At 43.6% G+C, this 21,468-nt stretch overlaps 1 protein-coding gene across 4 annotated transcripts in view; it reads left to right on the top strand.

The window, feature by feature from the left end:
* The window catches only part of si:dkey-12j5.1 (probable assembly chaperone of rpl4), a 31,640-nt gene extending 10,525 nt beyond the window's left edge, over positions 1-21,115 (top strand). The window contains exons 9-12 of one of the 4 annotated variants that reach the window (XR_003872239.1): positions 2,448-2,501; positions 5,591-5,731; positions 17,849-18,673; positions 21,020-21,115. Coding sequence is in view for 3 of the 4 variants with exons in the window: in XM_029736557.1 (XP_029592417.1) it covers positions 2,448-2,501; positions 5,591-5,731; positions 20,736-20,921 (381 nt within the window). In the remaining variant the exon portion in view is untranslated. Of the gene's footprint in view, positions 1-2,447; positions 2,502-5,590; positions 5,732-17,848; positions 19,184-20,735; positions 20,961-21,019 lie in introns of those variants that run through there. The other 3 variants (XM_029736560.1, XM_029736557.1, XM_029736558.1) reach the window with 3 other exon arrangements.
* The last annotated feature ends 353 nt before the right edge of the window (positions 21,116-21,468 follow it).

Here is a 21,468-nt window from a genome sequence, read left to right as displayed (position 1 = left end):
AACACCCCCACCACCAGCCTGTACTGTTGATGTTAGGCACAATTGGGCCATGGATTTGTGCTGCTTCCACCAAATTCTGAAGTTGTCGGACCAGGCAATGTTTTTCCACTCCTCAATTGTCCAGTGTTGGTGATCATGTGCCCACTGGAGCCACTTCTTATTTTTAGCTGATAGGAGTGGAACCCGGTGTGGTCGTCTGCTGCAATAGCCCATCCGTGACAAGGACCGACGAGTTGTGCGTTCTGAGATGCCATTCTACACACCACTGTTGTACTGCGCCATTATTTGCCTGTTTGTGGCCCACCTGTTAGCTTGCACGATTCTTGCCGTTCTCCTTCGACCTGTCATCAATAAGCTGTTTTCGCCCACAGGACTGCCCCTGAAATAATGTTTTTTTTTTTGTTTGGCGCACCATTCTCTGTAAATTGTAGACACTATCGAGCATGAAAAGCCCAGGAAGCCGGCCCTGGAACCGGCGCTCAGTCACTTACGTCACTCATTTTGCCCATTCTAACGTTCAATCGTACAGTAACTGAATGCCTCAATGCCTGTCTGCGTGCTTTAAATAGCAAACCACAGCCACATGACTCACTGTCTGTAGGAGTGAACCATTTCACAATTTTTGTGAATGGGTGGTGTACTTAAAAAACTGGCCACTAAGTGTATATTTCCACACTATAATAATACTGTGAAATTGTGAAAATTATCATAATGCCCTTTTAGTGTAAGAGCTGTTTGAAAAGACCACCTAAAGTATCAGCCTGTTTTGGTGGGATGCAGTTTTGGCCTACTTGGTGACATCACCAGGATGTAAATTAGTTGATAGACCAATAACAGCTAGTTTTCAGTTTTCCCCTCCCCACTCAGACCAGTCCAAGCTAAATTCTTGCTTGAAAACTTGCTCTTTTCTAAGAAGCTATTTTAGTTTATTTTTGACCATTTTCATTGAAAACAATCACGGTAAGGTACTTAATTGTTACCCAGAAATGATTTGATATTGATATGAAAAATAAATAGAAATGCTGCATTGGACCTTTAGGTCAATACAATGTGTCAAATGAATCACTTTGTAACCTCCTGTCGTATGAGTGAAAAACAAAGGTACGGGAGTCTGACTGAACAGACACTAATAAAGACACTTCAAACACAAGCATGCTCACGGGTACACACAGACACACACACACACAGAGGGAGTTATAAATGAGCTACTCCCAGGAGGGCGGTTTCTAACTGGTTCTGAAGCAAAGGGGGCGACACGTTTCGTGTGTGTATTTGTTGTTGCTGTTGAGTAATCTGCAGGCAACGTTGCTAAACAGAATCATTTTACCAGAGTGCAGCGCATGGATAGGGACAAGACAAATGACTATAATAGTCTGGAGGGCTGTCTCGCTCTCTCACACACACACACACACCGTTTCAGAGACAGAGATGCAGGAAAACCAAAGCAACTGTGAATGACAATCCAGTGTATTTCAACTAAGTAAATAATGCAGGAGGTACATGTATATAAAGAACATATAAACAGGTAAAAGTACCTAGCAATTCACACAGGAATAATATTTTGTCCTTGCAAGAGGTAGTGTCATGACAACCAGTCTTAGAGTTGAGTTGTTGTCGTCAGTGGAATGTCTGTCTGTCTGTTGTGAGTTGATGTCTGTTTTCTAGTAAGCTGTTACTCAGTGGTTGGCTCCATGGAGGTCTGGAACTAACACAGATAGTTGAGTGTTTAACTAAATCGGCTAAATAGTTTATTGATCAACCTCCGCTCTAATACAAAACATGTACTCTGTAGACCATCAGGAATGAGATGTTGATTTCCCTGTAATCAGAATGTGTTAATTAATAAAACGTAATACCTCTCAGTAAGTAATCAGCCCCACAATTAATCAACACACACACCCTCCGTCTCTCGCATACACAAGTGATGATAAAAAGTGGAAGAGGGATGAAGGAAATGGGACAGGTAACTCTTTGAAGAGGAAGAGATGCATGAGATCGTGTAGACTGGGGAGAGGTAAGGTGAACTAGTCTGGAATCATCAGGACAGGAGGGTGTGGACTGGTGATCAGGTCCATTGATGAGGACTAGCTATTGACCATGACCAGTTCTGTATTGGTTGTTGAGATCAAGGAGTATTGGACAGGAGGGATATTGACTGGTTATTGATAGTAATCATGAGATTAGCTTCATTGTGTATTGATGACTGTGTAAGCTGTCTTGTTGCTATTGACGGCCGTGTCTACGGAACACTGGGTTTTGAGAGTCTGATCAGACTCTCCGATCACATCCATTGATTAGGGTGGCAGAGAGAGCGAGATGTGTGTGACAGGAAACACCTCGCTCTCTGCCTCCACACACACAGCGACTCAGGCTAGGAGCAGGATGTGCTTAATGTATAATGAACAATGGAGATTATGGTTTGTGTGTTTTTATGATTTCTCTCTCAGACAGCAGTAGATGTGTTGGAGGGTCTACTAGAGGAAGATGACGAGGTGGTACAGGTAAGTCATGATGATGATGATGTCAGTTTTTTGTATTATTATATATGTTTTTACAATACAAAACATTCACATACAAACGATTGCATACAGACGTACACAAACATCAACAGCATCACCCTTGCCCAGGCCCACCTGCTCACACCCCCGTCTCTAGCACTCGCATCACTCTCTCCGCCACATGGCCTCAGACTGCACCATTTTGTTTCTCTCTGTCGCCCACGCACTTTCAACATTTAGACAATAAAGCATTTTACCTTTTCCATTATGTTAACAATGGATTGGTTGATTTGCAGTTTTAAGTATGTTTTTTCCAGATTGATGAGAAAAGTATCGTCCAACCCATCGGGTATCTCACTGTACCCTCATATGCCGTGTCTTGAAATACAGTATGCCGACAGACTGATTTAAAAGTTAATACTTCTGACAGCCAACTGTCTAACTCTGCCCATAACTTTTGGACTTTACCATTCCCAGAAGAAGGCATGGATTATTGAGTCATTGTTAGTTTTACACTTAAGACATGACTCTGCCATTATATAGAATTTTCTGAATTTTGTCTCTTGCATAAGAAATGCTGTACATTAGTTTATACTGGATTAAGCATACATTTTTGTTAACTGTAATTCCATTAGTTATGTTCCAACATTCCCTCCATCTTGTGCCAATATCAGTTGTTTTTACGTCTTGGTTCTAATAGTTTATATATTTTTTTCTATGAGATTGTCAGTTGGATAGTTTTTCTGCAAGGTTTTGTATATCTCACCTATCATATGAATATCCTTTTCTGACTCAAATGGGATTCCCTCAAGATTGCTCTGGCAGGTAGGAGCATTGGGCCAGTAACAGAGAGGTTGCTAGATCGAATCCCAGAGCTGACAAGGTAAAAATCTGTCGTTCTACCCCTGAGCAAGGCAGTTAACCCACTGTTCCCCGGGCGCCGATGATGTCGATTAAGGCAGACCCCCGCACCTCTCTGATTCAGAGGGGTTGGGTTAAATGCGGAAGACACATTTCAGTTGAATGCATTCAGTTGTACAACTAACTAGGTATCCCCCTTTCCCTTTTTAAGTTGCATGTATTTGAAAATATCTACATTGGTCAGTTCAAAATTGCTTTTTAATTCTGTAATGGGAATACATGTATTTCCTATTACCTAGTAATTTATGGTTTCTATGCCTTTAGTTTTCCATGTGGACTATTTTATCATTATATTATGAAAAGCTATCCAAGGATTGTTCCGTAAGGTTGTGTTTTTAGGAAGTGATTGGTTCTTGAAGAATACGTTACATTTTCTTCCATATTGTTATAGTGTTCTTAACTATGAAGTTGTTCATGTTTTTAGCTTTATCCTTTGAAAATAGACACGTGAAAAGATTCTGGGGCAGTTTTGTGTGTGAAGTGAGCAGGAGACACACCTGCAGCCTCCATTCAGTTCTCTCTGCTCCAGAGCCATATTAGTATTCTTTGCAAGGTGTGTGTGTGTGTGTGTGTGTGTGTGTGTGTGTGTGTGTGTGTGTGTGTGTGTGTGTGTGTGTGTGTGTGTGTGTGTGTGTGTGTGTGTGTGTGTGTGAGAGAGAGAGACACGATCTAACCTCAGTGTGCTCATTCTTTCTCACCCTTCCTCCTACACACCTCAGCTGACAGATTGAGAGCAGTCACTTGCTCAACCTTTGAACTCATTCAGGAGACACCTGCTCTAAGCAGAAACACTCACACATATATACACACACACACACAGTTTTAACTCCTATGAATATACAGTGTAGTGTTCTCGGGCACCATCAGAATAACACAACTGGAAATGATGATGACACAACCTAGTCTAAACCCTCTACCCACAGCTCAAACTGTTTTGTGCTAACCATTCTTTTTGATAACTCATGCATTGTTAATGGAGCCAAACAGCTGCCAGTAGTCAAGGTGGTGGTACCTAACTAACTCCCTGTACAATGTAGTACTTTGTCAACAGGTTTGGTAAACTTGGAATTCTGACTCTTTCTAAGTCTTTACATAGACCTTGTTAAAACTCTCTAGAACCAGATGGTATCTGTGACTGTTGTCTCGTCCAAGAGGACTGATTGACACCTACTTATCATAAAGAGAGTAACGTGTGGGTGTTGTGTGGATTCTCTGAAGTTCTTAATTAGCTGGCTCGTTAATTTTCTGAGACGAGTGGTGGGTGTGCTCATGAAGACTGTGTGTGTGTGCTTAGTTTAATACAGCCATAAATACGAGCAAAACAGACCATATTTCATAAACACTTTCAAAGAGACTTATTCTAATGGAGTTTCTTTTGAGGAAGCAAAGACATTCTGATTGAAGTAATTACCCAGATCTAGACACACACACAGGTCAGTATTCAAAAGTTCTGAAACCGCTATGCTCAACTTCAGTTACGGAGTTGTAGATCCGGTCATGAAGAGGATGCTTCTAATAATTGTATAATCATTCAAAAGGCATAAAGTTATGTTCAGCCTTTAAGCCTCTCGTCTTCATGAGTGTGTGCATGCATGCATGGGTCTGCTGATAGAGGTGGAGGTCGCTGTTGTTTTCTGCTGTAAAATGAATAGTAAATGAGGGGAATGTTTAATGTCCTGCTTCTGCAAGAAGTGTGGGTGGCTGATCCTTGTCCTCAGATGAAACACACACCCACACACACATTTCTGAAGTACAAGTGTGCGGTGTTGTAGGTGGAAGGATGAGGGTAAACTATGTAGGGTGTGTTTAATGTGGGTGTGTACAGTATTGGTATGAGGGAGAGAGAATACAACAGGTAGTTGAGAGGAGAGAAGGAATTGTGTGTGTGTGTGTGTGCGTGTGTGTGTGTGTGACAGCGCTTTCAGATTGACGCGTGGAGACGAAAGTTTGCAAAGACAAACTGCAGCAGCACAGGCCCAGCTCGTTACCATAGTGGCAGCTCATGAGGATGCCGTGAGCATTTCAATAAGTGCCTTCGGTGTGTGTGTGTGTGTTAAGCCTGTTTGTCACAGTTCCAGGTACAGATTTCACGTAGACTAGACTGTTAAATGTGTTTCCCCTGTCACAGCTGAGCTCACTTAATAAAACATATTTCTCTCTCTCTCACGCAGGTGTGGTATCTCTCAGGCTGGGTGTGTTACCTGCAGATGGAGGAGAGAACAAGGGAGGAGAGAGAAGAGAGCGATGAGGAGAGGGAGGAGCGTGAAGCATTGAAGGAGGCAGCCAGATCTTACCTGACCAAAGCCAAGAAGGTAAACACACACACACACACACACACACTGATGAGGCCATGTATTGATGTCCGTCTGTTTGGTCGATATTGTACTGTCAGCTTGTACAGTCAGTAATACACATGTATGATACAGAGCTTCACTGCTGGCAGTGATTCTGAAATTATAGCCTTGTCTTAATTGTTTTCTTACATCGAGGAGCTATATGTCGGTCTTAGAATGTTGTGTGTTTTTGTGTGTGTGGTGTGTTTTTGTGTGTGTGGTGTGGGTGTGTTTAACTATACTTGTGGAGACCAGAAGTCCCCACGAATAGTAAACAAACAAAAGGGGTTTAGGGTTAAGGTTAGAATTAGTTTTAGGGTTAGGAGCTAGGGTTCATTTTTAAGGTTAGGGTTATTAGGTAAGGTTTTGGGGTTAAGGCTAGGGGTTAGGGAAATAGGATTTTGAATGGGACTGAATTGTGTGTGTGTCTACAAGGTTAGCTATACAAGACTGTGTGTTTTAGTTATGCGCGGGTCAGCTGTTTGTTCAACCGCCCACAATTGCTAATAACCCATCTGCAACTGCCAAACTATGTGCAACAGCCAACCATCCGACCCGCTCATATAGAAAATGCGCTGTACAGTCAGAGATGCTGGAACAATTTTTTTGACTGGGGGTGAAGGATTTTATTTTTTTACGCCTAATTTAGATAGGCCTATGTTTCTGCTTTCCAACATTTTGTTAGGCTATTTGTTACTCAACTTGTCTATAATTAGATACATGCAGCTTCTGTCATTTACTTGTTGCCTTAGAACAGTGGTTCCCAAACGTTTTATAGTCTCGTACCCCTTCAAACATTAAACCTCCAGCTGCGTACCCCCTCTAGCACCAGGGTCAGCACACTATCAAATGTTGTTTTTTGCCATCAATGTAGTCTGCCACACACCGGGCTCGTGGGAAGTGACAAAGAGCTCTTATAGGACCAGGACACAAATAATAATATAATAATAATCAATAATTTTGCTCTTTATTTAACTATCTTCCATATAAAACCTTATTTGTTCATCGAAAATTGTGAATAATTCATCACAGGTTAATGAGAAGGGTGTGCTTGAAAGGATGCACATAACTCTGCAATGTTGTATTGGAGAGAGTCTCAGTCTTAAATCATTTTCCACATAGCCTGTGCCTGTATTTAGTTTTCATGCTAGTGAGGGCTGAGAATCCACTCTCACATAGGTACATGGTTGCAAAGGGCATCAGTGTCTTAACAGAGCGATTTGCCAAAGCAGGATCTGGCAGTGGCTTCTGATTTAAATAAAATTTTCACAGAACCGCTTGTTGCAATTTCGATGAAGCTCTCTTGTTCAGATATCGGTAAGTGGTTTGGAGGCAGGGCATGTCAGGGATAGCGAATCCAGTTGTTTGTGTCATCCGTTTAGGGAAAGTACCTGCGTAATTGCGCACCCAACTCACTCAGGTGCTTCTCTATATCACATTTGACATTGTCCGTAAGCTTGAGTTCATTTGCACACAAAAAAATCATACAATGATGGAAAGAGCTGTGTGTTGTCCTTGTTAATGCAGACAGAGAAGAGCTCCAACTTCTTAATCAAAGCCTCAATTTTGTCCTGCACATAGTTGCAGAGAGTCCCTGTAATCCTAGATTCAGATCATTCAGGCGAGAAAAAACATCACCCAGATAGGCCAGTCGTTTGAGAAACTCGTCATCATGCAAACGGTCGGACAAGTGAAAATTATGTTTTACATTTACATTTAAGTCATTTAGCAGACGCTCTTATCCAGAGCGACTTACAAATTGGTGCATTCACCTTATGATATCCAGTGGAACAACCACTTTACAATAGTGCATCTGAATCTTTTAAGGGGGGGGGGGTTAGAAGGATTACTTTATCCTATCCCAGGTATTCCTTAAAGAGGTGGGGTTTCAGGTGTCTCCGGAAGGTGGTGATTGACTCCGCTGTCCTGGCGTCGTGAGGGAGCTTGTTCCACCATTGGGGTGCCAGAGCAGCGAACAGTTTTGACTGGGCTGAGCGGGAACTGTGCTTCCTCAGAGGTAGGGAGGCGAGCAGGCCAGAGGTGGATGAACGCAGTGCCCTTGTTTGGGTGTAGGGCCTGATCAGAGCCTGAAGGTACGGAGGTGCCGTTCCCCTCACAGCTCCGTAGGCAAGCACCATGGTCTTGTAGCGGATGCGAGCTTCAACTGGAAGCCAGTGGAGAGAGCGGAGGAGCGGGGTGACGTGAGAGAACTTGGGAAGGTTGAACACCAGACGGGCTGCAGCGTTCTGGATGAGTTGTAGGGGTTTAATGGCACAGGCAGGGAGCCCAGCCAACAGCGAGTTGCAGTAATCCAGACGGGAGATGACAAGTGCCTGGATTAGGACCTGCGCCGCTTCCTGTGTGAGGCAGGGTCGTACTCTGCGAATGTTGTAGAGCATGAACCTACAGGATCGGTTCACCGCCTTGATGTTAGTGGAGAACGACAGGGTGTTGTCCAGGGTCACGCCAAGGTTCTTAGCACTCTGGGAGGAGGACACAAGGGAGTTGTCAACCGTGATGGCGAGATCATGGAACGGGCAGTCCTTCCCCGGGAGGAAGAGCAGCTCCGTCTTGCCGAGGTTCAGCTTGAGGTGGTGATCCGTCATCCACACTGATATGTCTGCCAGACATGCAGAGATGCGATTCGCCACCTGGTTATCAGAAGGGGGAAAGGAGAAGATTAATTGTGTGTCGTCTGCATAGCAATGATAGGAGAGACCATGTGAGGATATGACAGAGCCAAGTGACTTGGTGTAAAGCGAGAATAGGAGAGGGCCTAGAACAGAGCCCTGGGGGACACCGGTGGTGAGAGCATGTGGTGCGGAGACAGATTCTCGCCACGCCACCTGGTAGGAGCGACCTGTCAGGTAGGACGCAATCCAAGCGTGGGCCGCGCCGGAGATGCCCAGCTCGGAGAGGGTGGAGAGGAGGATCTGATGGTTCACAGTATCAAAGGCAGCAGATAGGTCTAGAAGGATGAGAGCAGAGGAGAGAGAGTTGCGGAGAGCCTCCGTGACACAGAGAAGAGCAGTCTCAGTTGAATGCCCAGTTTTGAAACCTGACTAATTAGGATCAAGAAGGTCATTCTGAGAGAGATAGCAGGAGAGCTGGCCAAGGACGGCACGTTCAAGAGTTTTGGAGAGAAAAGAAAGAAGGGATACTGGTCTGTAGTTGTTGACATCGGAGGGATCGAGTGTAGGTTTTTTCAGAAGGGGTGCAACTCTCGCTCTCTTGAAGACGGAAGGGACGTAGCCAGGGGTCAAGGATGAGTTGATGAGCGAGGTGAGGTAGGGGAGAAGGTCTCCGGAAATGGTCTGGAGAAGAGAGGCGGGGATAGGGTCAAGTGGGCAGGTTGTTGGGCGGCCGGCTGTCACAAGACGCGAGATTTCATCTGGAGAGAGAGGGGAGAAAGAGGTCAAAGCACAGGGTAGGGCAGTGTGAGCTGGACCAGCGGTGTCGTTTGACTTAGCAAACGAGGATCGGATGTCGTCAACCTTCTTTTCAAAATGGTTGACGAAGTCATCCGCAGAGAGGGAGGGGGGGGGGGGGATTCAGGAGGGAGGAGAAGGTGGCAAAGAGCTTCCTAGGGTTAGAGGCAGATGCTTGGAATTTAGAGTGGTAGAAAGTGGCTTTAGCAGCAGAGACAGAAGAGGAAAATGTAGAGAGGAGGGAGTGAAAGGATGCCAGGTCCGCAGGGAGGCGAGTTTTCCTCCATTTCCGCTCGGCTGCCCGGAGCCCTGTTCTGTGAGCTCGCAGTGAGTCGTCGAGCCACGGAGCAGGAGGGGAGGACCGAGCCAGCCTGGAGGATAGGGGACAGAGAAAATCAAAGAATGCAGAAAGGGAGGAGAGGAGGGTTGAGGAGGCAGAATCAGGAGATGGGTTGGAGAAGGTTTGAGCAGAGGGAAAAGATGATAGGATGGAAGAGGAGAGAGTAGCGGGAGAGAGAGAGCGAAGGTTGGGACGGCACAATACCATCCGAGTAGGGGCAGAGTGAGAAGTGTTGGATGAGAGCGAGAAGGAAAGGGATACAAGGTAGTGGTCGGAGACTTGGAGGGGAGTTGCAATGAGATTAGTGGAAGAACAGCATCTAGTAAAGATGAGGTCAAGCGTATTGCCTGCCTTGTGAGTAGGGGGGAAGGTGAGAGGGTGAGGTCAAAAGAGGAGAGGAGTGGAAAGAAGGAGGCAGAGAGGAATGAGTCAAAGGTAGACGTGGGGAGGTTAAAGTCACCCAGAACTGTGAGAGGTGAGCCATCCTCAGGAAAGGAACTTATCAAGGCGTCAAGCTCATTGATGAACTCTCCAAGGGAACCTGGAGGGCGATAAATGATAACGATGTTAAGCTTGAAAGGGCTGGTAACTGTGACAGCATGGAATTCAAATGAGGAGATAGACAGATGGGTCAGGGGAGAAAGAGAAAATGTCCACTTGGGAGAGATGAGGATTCCAGTGCCACCACTCCGCTGGCTCGATGCTCTAGGGGTATGCGAGAACACGTGGGCAGACGAGGAGAGAGCAGTAGGAGTAGCAGTGTTATCTGTGGTAATCCATGTTTCCGTCAGCGCCAGGAAGTCTAGGGACTGGAGGGTAGCATAGGCTGAGATGAACTCAGCCTTGTTGGCCGCAGACCGGCAGTTCCAGAGGCTGCCGGAGACCTGGAACTCCACGTGGGTCGTGCGCGCTGGGACCACCATGTTAGAGTGGCAGCGGCCACGTGGTGTGAAGCGTTTGTATGGCCTGTGCAGAGGGGAGAGAACAGGGATAGACAGACACATAGTTGACAAGCTACAGAAGAGGCTACGCTAATGCAAAGGAGATTGGAATGACAAGTGGACTACATGTCTCGAATGTTCAGAAAGTTAAGCGTACGTTGCAAAAATGTTATTGACTAAAATGACGAAAATGATACAGTACTGCTGGCTGGTGGAGTAGGCTAGCTAGCAGTGGCTGCGTTGTTGACTTTGTTTGAACGTGTAGCTGGCTAGGGAACCTCGATAGTTTCAGTACTACACCTTGTCATGATACAAAAGCAACTATGTAGCTAGCTAACATAACACTAATCAAGACGTTCCTTTGTAATGTATTTAGTTTCTACAATGCTGCTCGTCGGTAATAGTTGGCTAGGTTTGGAAAAATGGCGTCGCGGGGGATGAAAATAGCTGGATAGCTAACCTCGATAATTACTCTAAACTACACAATTATCAAGCTATGACAAAGTCAAATCAAATCAAATTTATTTATATAGCCCATCGTACATCAGCTGAAATCTCAAAGTGCTGTACAGAAACCCAGCCTAAAACCCCAAACAGCAAGCAATGCATGTGAAAGAAGCACGGTGGCTGGGAAAAACTCCCTAGGAAAAACTCCTGAGAAAGGCCAAAAACCTAGGAAGAAACCTAGAGAGGAACCAGGCTATGAGGGGTGGCCAGTCCTCTTCTGGCTTTGCCGGGTGGATATTATAACAGAACATGGTCAAGATGTTAAAATGTTCGTAAATGACCAGCATGGTCAAATAATAATAATCATAGTAATTGTCGAGGGTGCAACAAGCACGTCCGGTGAACAGGTCAGGGTTCCGTAGCCGCAGGCAGAACAGTTGAAACTGGAGCAGCAGCATGGCCAGGTGGACTGGGGACAGCAAGGAGTCATCATGCCAGGTAGTCCTGAGGCATGGTCCTAGGGCTCAGGTCCTCCGAGAGAAAGAAAGAAAGATAGAGAGAAGAGAGAATTAGAGAGAGCATATTTACATTCACACAGGACACCGGATAAGACAAGAGAATACTCCAGATGTAACAGACTGACCCTAGCCCCCCGACACATAAACTACTGCAGCATAAATACTGGAGGCTGAGACAGGAGGGATCAGAAGACACTGTGGCCCCATCCGATGATACCCCCGGACAGGGCCAAACAGGCAGGATATAACCCCACCCACTTTGCCAAAGCACAGCCCCCACACCACTATGTAGCTAGCTAGCTAACACTGCACTAGTCAAATCGTTCCGTTGTAATGTATTAGTATCTACAGCGCTGCTAGTCGGTAACGGTTGGCTAGCTAGCAGTGGGTTTGATGATGACTAGGTGTGTTGACTAAGTCTGGAGTCTGGACAACGGCGGCGCGGCGCGGCTGGCTAGCTAACCTCGATAATTACTCTAAACTACACAATTATCTTAGATACAAAGACAGCAAAGACAACTATGTAGCTAGCTAACTAACACTACACTTATCAAGTCGTTGTAATGTAATAGTTTCTACAGTGCTGCTAGTCGGTAGAAGTTGGCTAGTTGGCTAGCTAGCAGTGTTGACTACGTTAGGAGGACGAAAATAACTGGCTAGCTAACCTCAATAATTACTCTAATTACTCTAAACTACACAGTTATCTTTGATACAAAGACGGCTATGTAGCTAGCTAAGAAAAATGGCTCAGATCAAGCAAATCAAACCGTTTAAGCTCTAACCGTTTAAGCTCGTCTCTCAATTTAAAAAAAAACATGTCAATACGTTGCCCCTTGATAACCAGCGCACTTCGGTATGTTGTAAAAGCGTTACATGGTCGCTGCCCATATCATTGCATAGTGTACAAAATACACGAGAGTTCAGGGTCCTTGCTTTAACAAAATTGAACATTTTCACTAGTGTCCAAAACATCTTTCAAGCTGTCAGGCATTCCCTTGGCAGCAAGAGCCTCTCGGTGGATGCTGCAGTGTACCCAAGTGGCGTCGGGAGCAACTGCTTGCACGCGTGTTTCCACTCCACTATGTCTCCCTGTCATGGCTTTTGCGCCATCAGTACAAATACCAACATGAGCAGCAGCTACGTTTGGCTACATACGGACCATTAGTGGAATTCCCGCAAGAGAGTAACGGTTAATGTGATTGGATGTTAATTATTTGACTCGGCTACCTGTATTTGACATTGTTGTTATTTTGCTGAACACTAGATGGTTTAATTTTATTTTGGGCAGTGAAACAAGGCTTCTCAGTCGAGGAAAAAAAACTCATCCAAATGTATAGCCCCATTAGAAAATATAAATGGACTGTTTGAAAATGTGGATATATGTAAAAAAAAAATATATATATATATATATATATACACACACACACACACATACAGTTGAAGTCGGATGTTTACATACACTAAGGTTGGAGTCATTAAAACTCATTTTTTTCAACCACTCCCCAAATTTCTTGTTGACAAACTATAGTTTTGGCAAGTCGGTTAGGACATTACTTTGTGCATGACACAAGTAATTTTTCCAACAATTGTTTACAAATGGATTATTTCACTTATAACTAACCGTATCACAATTCCAGTGGGTCAGAAGTTTACATACACTAAGTTGACTGTGCCTTTAAACAGCTTGGAAAATTCCAGAAAATTATGTCATGGCTTTAGAAGCTTCTGATATGCTAATTGACATCATTTGAGTCAATTGGAGGTGTGCCTGTGGATGTATTTCAAGGCCTACCTTCAAACTCAGTGCCTCTGGGAAAAGCAAAATAAATCAGTCAAGACCTCAGAAAAAAAATTGTAGAGCTCCACAAGATTTCATTTTGGCTTGGATGCATATTTTATGTGGTTGAAATACTATCAGCTTTTTCAATGCTGATAAAGATGGGACCTTTACAGACAGTCCCTAACTGCGCATTCATTCTCTCAAGATAAATAAATAATATTTCTCCACTGCTCTTTCTAAGTCAAAATTTACATTTGGTGTATAAATTTACTGCAAGAACTGCTTAATTCTGCAGGAGGTAATATTAAGACTGTGAGAGGTTATAGACCCACAGTTAGTGACCAGATTTCAGTTCCTATTCCATTTAACCCATCTGAACAGTACAGGTCCCTTGACATGTTTGAAGTCCCAGTCTTGTGGCTGTCAAATTTGTATACCACCTCACAACCATCACACATCATCTTTCCCATATATTACTTTTCTGGTCCTTCTCTTTATTTTAAATTCTCCTTTTCGCAGCTCTTCTCTTATTAAATTATACGCTGACATTGTCCTTTTTGCTTCAGTAGACCAACGTGAAATTTTTCTGCTAGTGTTCCCAAAAGCATTTGGCAATTGCTGTATATTTGGCGCCTGTACAGTTAGGCCCTGAAGCTTAGGCTTACGCACTGACGTAAGATACAAATAATTAAACAAAAACCCCAATGTAACCTATAGTTATGAATTGCACAAGAATTATACATTTTATATGATTTTTCTCTTTATTCAACCCGCCCGCCTGCCAGCCCTTAATCCACAAAATATTTCATGACCATAAACCTGCCCACCCCGCGGATATATCTATGGGTACTGCGGGTTAGCGTCAACCCGCGCATCGCTAGTGTGTGTGTGTGAGTCTTCCCTTGTAACAGACCAGTGTTTGTGAGCGTGCTAATTATTAAAGTGTTCAGTCTCAGTTGGTCAGAAAAACTGAAAATGTTAATGAGGCCTAGTTCACACTGGCTTGTTTAGACACAAGTCCACTTTTAGCATACTTAATTATGTTGTTAGCACTCTTTGTGTGAGTGTGCATATTTAATTAAATTTTTGCATGTCTGTGTGTGTGCATGTGTCTGTGCACATTTTGATTATGTTCGTTGAAATATCTCCATTATTCATTTCCCCTCTGATGAATGTGCTTCACCACATTACTTCTAAAGAGACAGACCTTGTTTCTCTTCGGCTCTTTCTCATGAAAGGTTACAAGGGGGTTGGATGATGGTTGACCTTGACACCCCTCCAACCATCTCTCAACCATCCCTCAACCCCTCTGAGAGGAGAGAAGAGGAGCTGTAAACTCATAGCCCCTTAAAGCCACAAATAGCTGTATGCAATTTGTATGTTTGTCACAGGACACAGGCATGAACGCCATGCATACTGTACACACACACACACACACACACACACACACACACACACACAGGTAGTGGTGTGAACAGTACATGTCTTTGGCAATTTCTCTCTAGGGGAGTCGCACACACATACGTGCACACACCAGGGTTTCTGTTAGCTGACAATAGCCGGCTTTTGGAGTAAAATATATATATATATATTTTTCAGCCTTTAAATAAAACTGTCCAGCGAAGAAAAAGAATCCCATGGCAAAATATAGCTTTTTGGAAATACCAGTTGTTGTAAACATTCGACCACTCATGCTTAATGGTCTTTAGGTTCATTTGCATAATTTAGTGGAATTAAATTGGCGGCCTGGTAGGCCTAATTGAAGCGCGCTTCCCATTCGCCATTCAAGTGCATGTAGGCAACTTTAGGCAGGCTTCAGGGCGTCGCACATCACTTTGCAATGAGCTGGAAGCAAGTATGCATTTTGAAAACATACTTAATTGTTTGAAACCTGAACATTTGACTTCATATGATGAGGCATGTCTTACCTTGCTTCCAAGTCAAATCTGACCGTAGAACTGGGGAGGCAATTATTTATTTCTTTGTCCAGTAGTCAAAGGCACAATCATAGTCATATTAGCAACCCATGCTAGTTGTTGCATCTTTAAATCTCCCCTCTTTCTAAATTTCGAATGGATATTTTTCATCTGTCACATGAAACTGCTCGCATGTGCGGTGTGCTTTTGACAACAGTGTCTTACCACTAATTGCATACATTCGCGCGTAGCCTTGTGCACATTGCTGCGCTTATAATGTGAAGAATGAATACTTTATCAACGTTCAAATCTGTTGCATCAGCCTCATTGCTTATACATTTTTGTTATGTAGCCTAGGCCTACTGGTTGTATGAATTTGGGATATATTGTCCCACAACTGTCCCAGAGTCTGTTTGGAATAGGCTATTTCTTTCTCAACAAGCTGACCAATATAATAGGTAAACTTTTCTACTATGTGGATAGTAGATTGACATAGGCTAGTGATTTTTCTGTTCGTTACTCGTCTTGTTGCCTGAGGAAAAGTATATGTGGCAGTTATTCTAGCATCTTCAAATCGCTCATCGGAATTCGGTAAGACGGACGCACACTGTTGCATTGTCGACTTGCATGTTCTGAGTAACCATTATCTAAATGTAAGTTCTGTCATTCTGAGCACCGTGGGTGGACGCCCTAATCAGGTTACGCACCCAATGCATATAGGTCCGGTAAATCTCTCAAATGTCAGTGAAGTTAAAATGCTGCCGGTCAAATGTCCGGTGCCACATTTTCCTAACAAAACCCTGACACACATACACACACTATTAACACTTCACCACTCCTGGAGTTCACTCACGCTTTTGAGCCACAGCATTAAAATTACATCACACACATACCCTCCAAGCCATCCATACCCTAAGGGATCGCCTCTAGCTCATCAAAGAGTAAAACGCTTGACCTCCACTTGCTCCTTCCCACACACACACATTTATACACATACACATACTCTTTTACAACACGCACACAATGCTGCCTCTCTCTGTGATGTTTTTACTATTGATTTCACCTCCTCTGCTGTTAACCATACCACACCATCCCTCAGCCCTCTACTCCCCTACACTCCACCTCTCACATCATTCCCTACCCTGCTCTCCTCATCTCCTGAGAGAGTGTGTGTGGGTGTGTGTTTCTAGGTTGGAGTTTGAGCAGTGATCTGTCACACAGACAGGAAGGTCACTTGTGGAGCAGAGAGAGAAGGGGGGATGGAGAAGGTGAAGAATGAGGGATGGAGAAAGTAGTGTGGGTCAGGAGGAAAGGGTGAAGCATGGAGGGAGTGGAGACACAGCAGGAGAGATTTGTGGGAAGTTTGAGAGGAGCTGAGATAGGAGAGGGGGATTGTGATTTAGAGGGAGGTGAGGAGAAAGTCCTTGATCTCTATTAGATTCACCCAAAGAAAGAAGGTAAGTATATCATTCATTTTGCCTCAAGGGCACATCGACTCTCACTTTCACAATTTTTGCTTCACTTTTTATATGAGATATGTGCCATTTATTGTATGTACACTTAATCAACCTGAACCTCAAGAAAATAGATAGAGATCTGGAGCATGAGGAGGGGAGAGAGAGTGAGATAGTTAAAGGGTTAATTTCCCTCCTCTCTCTTCACAGGTCAACACCCTCCCCCCCGTCACAACGGCTTAGGAAAGACCTGTCATTGGGGGGGGGGGGTGGCAGTGGCCAGATGTGCCTCAGAGACTCCTGGCTTTGAGGGAAAGCTTCTTCTTCTCACACACAGAGAAAGACACAAACATTCTCTCACACATACACACCACACAGAGCAGCCAACCTGTGAAAGAAGGGAGGAAAACTTGCATTACTCTAAATGAATAATGTGTTGAATTGATTGTGTGGCTTTGCTGAGCTCAGCACTCTTCTCTAATGTATAACACTGTTTATTTAACTAACGGCTATTGCAATGAAAAATCCTACTCTCCTGGCAGATGCGTTCCTTTTTCTGTATGAGCATTCCATAAACGTCACAGCTTAAGTTGAATAAGTACATTTTATCAATATCAGCTTGAAAATGAAGGACATCAACTTTCTCCAAATGAGCTCCTAGGGGGCCAATCGTCTTCAGTCAGGGCCTACTGCTTGGTGACTGTTCCTGGGGCAACACCAACGCATGCACGTATGCGCACACAAACTATTTTGGCCGGGTTACACTGGCAGTGTGAAGGTGATCTGTTCCTTCTGCTGTTTGTACTTTGTGTGCACGTGCGTGCGCACGTGTGTGCGTGCATGGATGAGACAGAATAATGCAGTTCAGCCCAGATTCTCATACCTGCTTTTCTCCCTCACTAGAGGAGAAGTTGTTTCGAGCAAAAGGAATGTGTATGCGCGTGCTCGTACGTGTGCTGATTGCTGTGTTGGTGGGTTCCATTCTGTTATCAGTCCAGTGCTTCCACTTAGGCAGAGAGTTTTATACACCGGGAAATCTACTGGTCCCCTCTACAGGGGGACCAGCTTTTGTAATGGTCCCGCTTCACAGCACATTTCACTGAGATAACAACAGCAATACTGTGTATGTGAGAGAGAGCAGAGAAAAATACTTTCCGCTTTCCTTGTTCTGCTGAGCCCAATACCCAAGGAAAGAGGCATGTTTCACATTGAGTCCTGGTGGAAACGTGCATGTATGTAACAAACTGTGTGTCTCTCTCTCTTTCTCTCCAGCTGTACATGAAGTTGCGCTGTGACGACGGACCCATACTGGAGCACATGGAGCAGCTGCTGGGGGAAATGGGTGGTGAGACAGAGGGGGAGGAGGGGGAGACAGACCCTGCCTTGGACGAAGACTTTGAGCCCAGCAGTGACGATGAGGAAGAGGACGCCATGGAACATTGACCACACCCCTCTCTCCCTACCAGCGATCTAGTGGTAAAACAGTGGGTTGGTAAACGCTGAGACGTTCGCGGTGAATAAAGTAACACTCCCTGTTTCCAATGTCTTTTTCTGCGATAGGTGCGTAAATAAATAAAAAAGTACGTAAACAGCGTTTAGCCTGCATACCACTCTCTACTTTTATAGTGCACTATTAACTCAGACATTTAAATAAAGGTGAAGGTTATAAAAATGTAGTTTATAAAGACCTCTTACCTATCTTTGTACACCTCCACAAACTAGACCCAGATGCAACACTTTGTTGGAAAGCAGCAGAGTTGCGAGTGCGACAGTCGATGGGCCCTTGAGAGCGGATGAATTGGCCCTTGAGTTTTCTCTGAATCTTTCTCTCGCTCGCTAGATATTGTCTGTATCGTGTTCTCAGAAGTGCCTTTCTGCTGTTCAACCCTGAGTTTCCCAGAATCATATAACCTCTCTCTCTGTCATATTAGTGCTGAATTGTTTTCTGTATTAGAAAGGAGTGATTGACATGTCGACTCGAGCTTTGTTTCCATTGTCCTGGAATGAACTAGATAAAAAAACAACTTGAATACTGTTTGAGAGAAAAAGACAAAGAACAATCTGCTTTTTGGGGGGGATTCATGTTGTAATAATGAGGTGAATGTGTGCTTCCCTTCATGACCCAGGCTCACTTTACAAAGAGATTCCAATATGAACGTGACCTGCTAAAATAAAGAGCTAATGCAGAACAGATTCTGTAGTGTTGTAGAGTTCATGAGAGGAGTGAGCATTAAGAGATTGATGAAGTTTCAATGTCACATGCACAAGTACAGTGAAATGTCTTTCTTGCAAACTCTAACCCCAACAATGCAGTAATCAATAACAATGCAATACTCACAATAACGAGGTAGAACAAATACACACAAGATATAACAAAGGAAATGATCAAGTCAGCACACTATATACAGTTTCAGTACCATATTTGCAATGTTAAGGGATACTGGATCGATAGAGGTAGGTACTGTATGTATTAGGGGTAAGCTGACTAGGCATCAGGATATGTTATAAACAGTAACAGCAGCGTATATGATGATTGTATGTGAGTGGGTGTGTTGTCAGTATAACATGCAACTCCTGTAAAGCAGCCAATAAAAAGTCATTTTCAAACATTTGCCAAAATTAAATTAATGGGAAAACACCATTCTAAACAGTGCAAATTATTTGTGTGGTTCCATATCAAATATTTAAAAAAATGTCGCCATATGCAGATTAGCAGATGTTAAAACATGTTGAGCGAATTTCTTATGTTTTTAGCGCCATAAGTGCAGTAAATGTCTAACAGTACAATACTAAAACACATAAAGAAGAAACAAGAAACAAAAAATTAAGAAAGCTGACTTGGCTGGAAATATCAGAACGAGCAATATCAGAATTAGAAATGTCAGTCCACAATATAAATACGTGGTGTATTTAGACAGCATGGACAATATATAAGTAGGAAAAGGTATGTACAGCAGTAGTTATACAGGATGTGCACTGTAAATGTAAAGTCAGTATTCAATTAACTTAGTTTCTCACGTGACAGAAATGAAAATCTCTGTTAGAAACAGAATGAGGGGGAGATCTAAAGATGCAACAACTAGGATGGCTTGCTAATATGACTAGGATTGTGCCTTTTGGCTTCTGGACAACAAAAGAAAGTTGATATGAAAACCAATATAACAGGAGAGAAATGCTGGTTTCAATGGCATATGAAGAAGTCTTTATAACATAATTGTCTCCGTGTTTCTTTGGTCAGATTTTTCCTAGGCTACCTCGAAGCAAGGTAAGACATACCTCAAAATATGAAGTAAAACATTCAGGTTTCAAGCAATTAAGAATGTTTGAAATACATTCTGCCTCCAGCTCACATTGCAAAGTGGTAGGTGATGATGGGCTGATAGCCTGCCTACCATTGCCTATGCACTTTAATGGGAAAGAGGCTCTGTATGCTGTGGTGCATGTCTGATAAATAAGATACATGAGGACTAATATAAATACACACGGCTCAATTTAATTCCACAAAATGTACCAAATTAACATATAGCCCAATAAGCATGACGGTCAAATGTATTTCCATCTACTAATATTTCCATGAATGTATAAAAAGCATTATTTTGCAATGGGATTGTATTTTCTCCTGATCAATTTGGCCGGCAACAATTCTATTTCTTGGTTTTTACATTTTTTTATCGGCCAAAAGCCGGCAATTACGGATAATAGAAACCCTGTTGTGTGTGTGTGTGTGTGTGTGTGCATGCATGGATGAAGCAGACTAATGTAGTTCAGCCAAGATTCCCAGATCTGCTTATCTCCATCACTGCGGACTAGAGAAGTTTCATTTTGGAGCAAAAGGAATTAATCAGTGTGTGTGTGTGTGTTTGTGTGTGTGTGTGTGTCTGTCTGTTTCTGTGTTGTGATTGCTGTAGCGTATGCGTGTGATAGTGGGTTGTTCTGTAATCGGTCCAGTGCTTCCACTCAGGCAGAGACAGTATTACACACAGGGAAATCTACTGGTCCCCCCAACAATAGGCTTTTATAATGGTCCCGCTTCACAGGGTATTTCACTGAGCCCAATACACCAGGAAAGAGGCATTTGGTAGCAGTCACATTCAATTCTAGTGGAAACGTGTATGTATGTAACAAATGTTTATTTCTGTGTGTGTGTGTCTCTTTCCAGCTGTACATGAAGTTGCGCTGTGAAGACGGCCCCATACTGGAGCACATAGAGCAGCTGCTGGTGGAACTGGGTGGTGAGACAGAGGGGGAGGAGGGGGAGACAGACCTTGCCCTGGATGAAGACTTTGCGCCCAGCAGTGACGATGAGGAGGAGGAAGAGGACGCCATGGAACATCTACTTTTATAGTGCACTATGAACTAAATAAAAAACAACTTGAATACTGTTTGTTCTTTGTATTCTCCTCTCAATCTGATTATTTGTTGGATACATGTTGTAATAATAAGGTGAATGTGTGCTTCCCTTCATGACCCAGGCTCACTTTACAAAGAGATTCCAATATGAACGTGACCTGCTAAAATAAAGAGCTAATGCAGAACAGATTCTGTAGTGTTGTAGAGTTCATGAGAGGAGTGAGCATTAAGCAATAGAGGGGGTAGAGATGGATGAGGGGAGAGGAGTGACAGATGAAGGGAGAGAGGAGAGTGAAGGTTGAGAGGTGAGTGTTGTAGACACACAGGCATGGTCACTAACTAAAGCTATAATTGTTTTGTTTTTATCTGTTTTGGTCTAGTACTGACTTTTTGCTAGCAAGGGCCATCTACTTTAAGTGCTGCCTGTCTTCCCAGTGGTCTACTTGGTGTGTGAACTGCTGACTGCTCATAATTTCCAGATAGTTGTTGACACATCAACCAGGATTAAGGGGCAGGGCAATTTGTGATTTGTTTTGGTAATC

This window comes from Salmo trutta, chromosome 37 (assembly GCF_901001165.1).
Source record: "Salmo trutta chromosome 37, fSalTru1.1, whole genome shotgun sequence".
Lineage (NCBI taxonomy): Eukaryota > Metazoa > Chordata > Actinopteri > Salmoniformes > Salmonidae > Salmo > Salmo trutta.
The sequence above is the reverse complement of the archived record's forward strand: the minus strand, read 5'-3'. Positions and strand labels throughout refer to the sequence as shown.